The sequence below is a fragment of the Bidens hawaiensis genome, unplaced genomic scaffold (assembly GCF_021521415.1).
Source record: "Bidens hawaiensis isolate Kalapana, Puna unplaced genomic scaffold, B.hawaiensis_p1.1 tig00001961_1, whole genome shotgun sequence".
In the NCBI taxonomy this organism is placed as follows: domain Eukaryota; kingdom Viridiplantae; phylum Streptophyta; class Magnoliopsida; order Asterales; family Asteraceae; genus Bidens; species Bidens hawaiensis.
Window position 1 is genome coordinate 640,005 of NW_027491109.1, and position 8,080 is coordinate 648,084.

The window sequence follows — 8,080 nt, forward strand, 5'->3', positions numbered from 1 at the left end:
GCCAATCGTATCTTTATTATGTATGTTATCCTTTTTATGACGATGTTTGTTTTTTGTTAATTTATCATATTTATGTTATGTAATGAATCTTACCTTACCCGAATCGTTGAACCGACCCAAACCTTCGAATCGAACCAGAAATTTTATGGTCGGTGGTATAAAATTAGAGCATTTAAAAACAGTGAACCTATTGAAAAAAATTCCTGAATCCGTCACTGATTGAATGTACGTGTATATGGTTTTATATGAAAGTTAGTGATTATCACTATCTAAAACCGGATCCTAAACTAACCCCGAAAATCAACTTAAAAATTTAAAATATTAAATACTCCACTTGTTCTAAGTTCTAACAATTTCACAATACCAGTTATTGTATTTTTTTAAAAAAGTGTACAATATGTTTATATGTTGTGTTTCAATGCAGACGCCACATATGATCACAAAAATCCGTCGCAATGCAGTAACTTTTTCTTTATGTAATTAACTCAATACCCGAATTTTGTCGTCCGTTCCGTCTTATCTTCTTATGTTTGGATCTAACATTGCATTGTGAAACATAAGAGGACCAATTTAAAGTTTTATTGAAACCATGGGGTTACTACTGTATTTCCCAAAAGCTAAAAAGAACCCACACCGGAAGCAATTCTGCTTTTTCTTTTTCTTTTTCTTTTTGATTCAAAAGACTCGAAGAAGACGACGCAGTGCTCATAGCTCCGGTCAACGGTCAACCCCCGGCGAATCTCTAATGGTGAGCTCTCACAATCATTATGAATTGATTTACGAAGCGTTCTCGTGATATTTGTATATGCAATTTATTCGAGTCCTGTAAACCCTAGCTATCGCGTTTTTGTTACTTTCATTATTTAATGCTTCAGATGTATCTGATGATGTATAATATTATATGAAATTTCTTATTTGACCGATATTGGACCGATATATCACTGAATTTCCCGATATCAGTTTTTGATGTCTTAGTTCTTAGCTCTTAGTGTTTAAATCAGTTCCTACTTGCTACAATTGTTAGTGTTTTGTAAGTTGCACAATGTTAATTTGTTAATGGTACGAGTGTATACTGAATTGTTAAGTGTTAAATTGCTGTATATATAAATTATGCATTTTACTAAATTGATTGATATCCCACCACGATAACCGATATCTCAAATATCGGTTCCTGACCGGTATCTGATATTTTTCCGCATTAACTGCTTAATGTTCTGCAGCTCAAGTGGTCGACTGTAGATGCTTTTAGCTTTTAGCTGTGATAGACTGGTTGAGTAATCATTATTTGTAACATGATCTGAATGATTTGTTCGAAATGATTGTGAATGGTTTAGATGTTGATTTAATTTGCAGGGTTTTGGTGTGGTAAATTATGTTGAATGATATGAAATGCTAGCGAGCTGATATGTGATTTTACGTGTCTGACATTTTGTTGCTTGTGCTGATTATTTGTTGTTCTTTGTTGGAGTGCAGGCTAGCAACAAGCACACAATTATACTCATGCAGACTTCTCATAACCGGGCGACTAGGACGTTTATGGATTACGAGTCAATAAGTCAAGCAATGGATGGTATGTATAATTTATGCCCAAGGTTTTTGTGGCAAAAGGGTTGATAATTTGCTTTTATGTGTTTTTTGTAAAACTTATTGTCTAAAATATAATCCGTTTAGCGGCCAGGAGGACTGATTATGATGTTGAAGTGTGTTCGATTCTATTGATTAGTTACCTGATAACTTACCATTACATATTTCCTGTAAAACTTAATATGTAAATTATAATTTATTTAGTGTCAGGAGGACTAGTTATGATGTTGAAGTGTGTTTGATTCTTTTATTTGCTTCACAATGATAAATGACACTCTCTAGGCCTCATCTGGTTAAACTTTATGTTTGAGGAGTTACTAAATGCTGTAAAGTTTTTTTCTTTTAAAGAAGAGGACCGCCAGGCCAATCAGAGGTCAAAATCATTCAAACTTATTTAGACCCAATCATCCAAAGCCACACCATTGAATGCTACATAGTCTAAACCCATACTTAATTGCATATAGTTGTTTTATAAATTTCTATACATGCAGCAGGTTAAAATTACTTTGAAATCTCCAGCACTGTAATAGCTGTAAGTTTATTGTTTTGGAGTATATTCACTCATATATTCATAAACTGCACCAGACAGCTTGCCTAGCGATTAGCTGTTTTACCAGGTAGATGCTCAATGATATTAGTGACAAAAAATTAAGTTTACTAAGAGATTATTATTTTGAACATATCATGGATAGCAAGAATGATAAACTACTACTGTGTGCTAAAAAATGTGTATACATACAAATTTTATTCTTATGTGTTTAATCTACTACTGTGTGCTAAAAACTGTGTATAGTTGTATACATACAAGTTTCATTCATTATATGTTTAATCTACTACTGTGTGCAATACTGTCTAAATTTTTCATGTGCTATGTGCAGGTATATGTGCACTATATGAAAGAAAACTTAAGGAATTGAATCCAGCTATGAGAAATATTACTTATGACATTGAAGATCTCTATAATTTCATTGATGGCCTTACTGACTTGAGTGCTTTAGTGTACGTTTTCTTCTTATTCTTAATAATTATTATTCATTACTAACTGCTAAAACAATGTAAAATCAAATACTTTGAAACCCCTTCTGGTCTTAAATAAATTTGTGAATTTTATGTCCTGCATACTTGAATTGATGAAGCAATGGTTGGTTATAGTTACTAAAAACCCTAGAAGGTGTGTGAGAATGTACAAGGTGTACAAGGCATGTGAGTATATATGAAATATGTATTAGTCGGTTGCATGCGAGTATATATGAAATATATATTAGTCGGTTGCTGTTAAGAATATTATGCAGATTTTATTTTTTTGGTGATCTTTGAATTTTAGAATTACTGTCTCAGTCCACATTGTTTTTTGAATACATCAATTTAATTTCAAAGTTCTCAATTTTCACACTTTATGCTGGAGGTGGCAGGATCACATGAAAACACCTTTTGTCTTTGTATAATCAATATTGCATTAATTGTGATTAGAAAACAAGACTAAAAGTTAGTCTGTTAGAATAATAGTCAACATCTTTGAATAAAGTGACCCATCCCCTAGGTCTATTTTTTTAATGCATTATATAGGATTACAAAAGCAAGACTAGATCGTATTATGCATTAGAATAATACTTTGGGGGCCCATTAACAGTTTATATCTCTATACCATTTTGTTTAACCCATTTTAGATTAAAAATAACCCAGATTGACTCTTTCATTCATAAGTGGGTCAAAATTGCACACTTTTGGTGTATATTTGCTTTGTACATGCTACATGAATATCAAAGTCTTCCTTGTTACATGAAACGTCGCTTTTGTTGCTAAACAGATATTATTTTGGCTTGCAGTTATGATCACTCAATCCAGGCATACCTGCCAAATGATCGGCAATGGATCAGACAAAGGATGTTTAATCACCTTAAGAAATTGGCCCATTGATTGGTGACAATCTTGTTCTGTATATCATACCAGATTATCGTTGCACTTGTATTCTAACTTCAACTTCAAATGCACACTCTTAGGTTTGTAAAACTTGGTTTGTGCTTCAAGTGGGAAGGTTATCAACAGTTTGTCACCTATGTTTTCTTGTTTTTTTTTGGGTGGTTTGGGATTGATCATTAATACTGCTTATATTAACAAAATGCAAATTAGCTAGGATTTTTTACTTTGTACGTGGCAGCGGTTTCAAAGTTCCTACCCGGTTCCAGGTTTAAATAATACCCGATTTTGTGCACCTCTATTCCAAACGGATAAAAAATAGCAAATTGTGAAGAACTCTACTTAATGAGTTTGAATAACTTTGAATTTTTTTTATTCTTCATCTATTTATAACAATTTTTCTCTATTAATCTTCATACACCATCTAATAAATCTTTATAAAACCCCAACTTTTGACATGACAATTCCCTATTGTTAGCATTTTGTTCTTCATTTCTCTCATCATGGCCTACATGGATGCTCCAGGACACGTGTGTGATCACTATTTTGATGTTCTTGACGGCGAGTGCATGTGGTCGAAAATAGTTGATGCTTGATTAAATGTCTCAATGAAACTTTGATTTAATTAGCTGCTTTTCAACTTATGAATAACATCAACATTTAACTATGAAGTGCCGACTATCTTTTTATAAATCAAAGGTTTTTTAAGATTAGCATCAAAACAAAATGTGTTTCAATGTTGCATCATGGTCAAAATGCAATTATTTTTCTTTTAGGACATAAAACAATTGGTTTGGTCAAGATGTCAAATATCAAGAAAACGACCCTTGATTGTAGTCCACCTAATCACTCATAAATTTCCCAAATTTGAGATAAGTTTGACCACATATACGATTATATGAGGAAAATGAAAAAAAAAAAAAAAAAAATCATTTGACTGGTCAATGTTGACAAGATGTCGATTTGACCAACTAATTTCTAAAATGTGCACCTTGAAACTCGTCGATCCGATGACTTTTTAATCATACAATCGGATTCTACTACACGAAAAACGTCGGGTTGCTAGTTTTAAAAAATAGTTGGAGCCAAAGGGATTTTAGGCTTCCAACAAGATTTATTTTGGCTTTCAACGATATTTTTTTACTAGTGACAGAATCTGGTTAGTTAAAAATCTCATCAATTATATATATATATATATATATATATATATATATTAAAAACCAAATGCCAGTCATGTCACAATAAACACTATTTATGAAATAAACCATTTAGTTCTTCACACGTGTACAAACTTTGTCGATAGTAGTTAACTTATTTTTAATTTTCATATTAGACACCTCTATATATAGCAAACATAAAATTTTAATTCCATTAATTTTCAAGTTTGATTTTAACATCTTTTTTATTTTCATATTTAAGTTTTAGCATATATTATTTTCTCTTACAATCTTTTAAATACTATGTTTTTTTAAATTCCGAACATATAGTTAGGACATGTTTATTTTAATTTACGTTTTAAGTATGATAATCTACCGTAGTCGGATTTCATCCGGGTGATGTTGGAGTCACGGTTGCTTTACCCGTTGTCGTCTGTTGTTGACTATTTAAATCAACCGCCCTAACACGGGAGTAAAAAAAAAGCTTGTTAATGATTACAAAGTAACTGGGTCAACATATTGCATATTGGACATTTTAGAAATTGGTGGATAAAATGGACATTTTATCGAGCTTGATCGTTAACATTTTGTTCATTATCCATCTTAGCCACTATAAGACTTTTGTGACCTTTAAGAGAAGAAAAATGACAAATATAATGATGTCACAGATGACACAATCACAGCCGCCTATATACAAATCTGGTTCGACCAATCTTATGTTTTATGTTTTTTCTTTGAAGATCCTAGGAACCTGAAAACATGAAGCCTCCGTTCATATTCATCATATTATTATTATTATCATTATTATTATTATTACCTTATCTTGTTTTATCATCACAAGATAGTGATAAGTTGATTCCACCATGATGGGATGTTTATGACAATGGTAAAATCTATGATATTACACACAGAATCACTGCAGAAACACCCACAGGGATCTCTCAAACTGGGATTGGGAGTGATTACCTTAAACTCCATGACAGCATGAGGAACGGGTCCGATTATAACTTCTCGATTATTAAGTTGCCTGCTCATTCCGGTACTCATGTTGATGCTCCTGGACATTTTTATGAAAATTACTATGAAGCTGGATTCGATGTCAATAGTCTTGATTTACGAGTACTTAATGGTATGATTTGTTATTAACTTGTTAGTTTCTGTTTATGAAAGTTATATAGGGCATAAACGCCTGAGCTGGGCTCGTTTTGACTTACTGGAGCTCGGCTCGTTTATTATTTGTTAATTAATTTATATACGTTTTTAATTATTTTTATATACTTTTGGAAAAAACTTTAAATGAGGTTAAGCTCGGCTCGAGCGCGTGTAGTGTCTTAAACGAGCCAAATCTTAACTCGAGCTTGGTTGTGCAGTATGAAATTAATATATAGAAGTTCAAAAGAGGTAAAACTTAAAAACACACAAAGCTCGTTAAGTCTCAACGAAAACGAGCTTCACCTGCATTTAAGGCTCGAGCTCGGGCTTAATAGCTGAACCAGCTTTATCTGAGGCTCGGGCTCGAGCTCGAAAATGCTCGGCTCGTTTGGAGCCTTTTGTCGATCCGAGCTTGAGCTGCTCGGCTAGTTTGCACCTCTTATATAGTTGAAACAGTTGTCTTATTAATCATCAAGAGTCTTAACACATAATATTGTTTTATTTACAGGTCCAGCTTTATTAGTTGATGTTCCAAGGGATACTAACATAACAGGTATTTGTTTATTCAATTATATATGGTTCTTTACGTGTCGATCGATAGGCGACACATATTCACTCTACAAATTATGTTCAACAGAGCACTCTGTAAGTCTAGTTACCACTTTGACTTGTTGAATGTGGTAACTAGACATTAATATTACTTGATATTAGTATAATGTTTAAGCTGGTCATGGGTGTTTTAATCAAATGACTATTGGCTGCTTGCATGTGTGTGTTTGTTCATACAACTAGTGTTTTCAATTTCTTATCGGGTTAGTGTTAATTACTCGTTAAATAATTTCAGCTGAAGTTATGAAGTCGTTGAACATTCCCAAGGGAGTAAGGCGTGTGCTTTTCAGAACATTAAACACTGATAGGTAATATCATGCCCACTTCTTATTTGCAACTAGGATCAATATATAATCATATGGTGCTTGTTCTACCTTGATTTCATCAATATTTGAATCATAACGTTTGTCAGGCGGCTAATGTGGGAAAAGCGATTTGACACAAGCTATGTGGGATTTACAAAGGATGGAGCCCAGTGGCTGAAGGACAACACTGACATTAAACTTGTTGGTAATCAAATATGCTCATTTCATTTTAGAACTGCCTGAATGGAACCTATGTCGATTCACTTCATTAATATCTTGAATTAAGATTCTATCAGAAAACATTTGTTATAGACTTTTAGGAACTACCTACCTTAACCCTATCTTGGTTGTGTGCATAACATAATCAGTCATTTGTTATAATTTTGTAGGCACTGATTACTTGTCAGTTGCTGCGTATGATTATCTGGTTTCTGCTCATCGCGTCTTCTTAAAGAACAGGGTAAGTCATCTGCTACTCGCTTATGTAACATTGACACAGAACATACATACGAACATTATTTATTGTATATCTGAAATACCCTTCAATAATTAAGAATGAGTCAACTTAAGTCAACCTTTGATGTTGTTACGAGCTCAACACTCATATTTCTTTTCCAACTATAAGACGACACGGTTTGTTATAACTTACATGTTTATAGAAACTGCTAAAGTTTTGAGGGTAAAGTTGCTGGTGGTTATAGATTTTTCCCAGCAACATCAAAATCGTACTTTTTGTGATGATTAATATAAGTATACGTGTATTTGTAATTCCAAAACTTCTTAAAAACTGAAACATTGCAAATCTTCCTAAACATGCATTACGAAAAACCTTGCAACTTTATGGGACGTGATACATATCTCCCAACAAGAAATTGTTTCTACACAAAAACATATTTAATTTTTGCAGTTTAATTTTGTGTGAACTTCATAATTATTTGTGTATTTGAAATCATTAAACTGCTATGTTGTATGCTTCTCTAGGAAATCATTCTTGTTGAAGGTTTGAAACTTGAAGGCTTAGAAGCAGGAATATATGATGCCCATTGCTTACCATTAAGGTTATATGGAGCTGAAGGATGTCCCATAAGATGTGTGCTCATAAAGTGATATTAGTAATCACATAGGTATGCAATATATATGAGTCTAAATAAGCTTCATTGTATTTTAACTTCTTTTTTTATTTTAAATTTGTTGTAAACATCACCTTACATTTTACTCTGAATGTCATATAAGTATTATTTATCCTAATTTTTGGCTTAATAACTGATAATTCAAAATAGTTGTGACAAGAAAAATAACATTGACTAGAAATCCATGTCAAATTCGCATATCCTAACCGTGAGAGACCAGGGGGAA

At 32.7% G+C, this 8,080-nt stretch overlaps 2 protein-coding genes across 2 annotated transcripts; both read left to right on the forward strand.

The window, feature by feature from the left end:
- Positions 1–677: 677 nt before the first annotated feature.
- Positions 678–3,677, forward strand: LOC143602781 (enhancer of rudimentary homolog). The gene is made up of 4 exons (XM_077079784.1): positions 678–748; positions 1,474–1,570; positions 2,463–2,583; positions 3,411–3,677. The coding sequence occupies exons 1-4, from the start codon at positions 746–748 to the stop codon at positions 3,499–3,501; spliced, it is 312 nt and encodes a 103-aa protein (XP_076935899.1). The 5' UTR covers positions 678–745; the 3' UTR covers positions 3,502–3,677.
- Positions 3,678–5,464: 1,787 nt separating this feature from the next.
- Positions 5,465–7,965, forward strand: LOC143602792 (cyclase-like protein 2). The gene is made up of 6 exons (XM_077079789.1): positions 5,465–5,787; positions 6,319–6,363; positions 6,655–6,727; positions 6,832–6,929; positions 7,114–7,184; positions 7,706–7,965. The coding sequence occupies exons 1-6, from the start codon at positions 5,643–5,645 to the stop codon at positions 7,829–7,831; spliced, it is 558 nt and encodes a 185-aa protein (XP_076935904.1). The 5' UTR covers positions 5,465–5,642; the 3' UTR covers positions 7,832–7,965.
- Positions 7,966–8,080: the final 115 nt, after the last annotated feature.

Excerpts from the sequence above, each read along its gene's own strand:
- LOC143602781 (XM_077079784.1), top strand. Across the intron at positions 1,571-2,462 it reads AATAAGTCAAGCAATGGATG|GTATATGTGCACTATATGAA; the intron begins GTATGTATAATT and ends TGCTATGTGCAG. Across the intron at positions 2,584-3,410 it reads ACTGACTTGAGTGCTTTAGT|TTATGATCACTCAATCCAGG; the intron begins GTACGTTTTCTT and ends TTTGGCTTGCAG.
- LOC143602792 (XM_077079789.1), top strand. The coding sequence starts at position 5,643 with ATGAGGAACGGGTCCGATTATAACTTCTCGATTATTAAGTTGCCTGCT. Across the intron at positions 6,728-6,831 it reads AGAACATTAAACACTGATAG|GCGGCTAATGTGGGAAAAGC; the intron begins GTAATATCATGC and ends AACGTTTGTCAG. Across the intron at positions 7,185-7,705 it reads GCGTCTTCTTAAAGAACAGG|GAAATCATTCTTGTTGAAGG; the intron begins GTAAGTCATCTG and ends ATGCTTCTCTAG.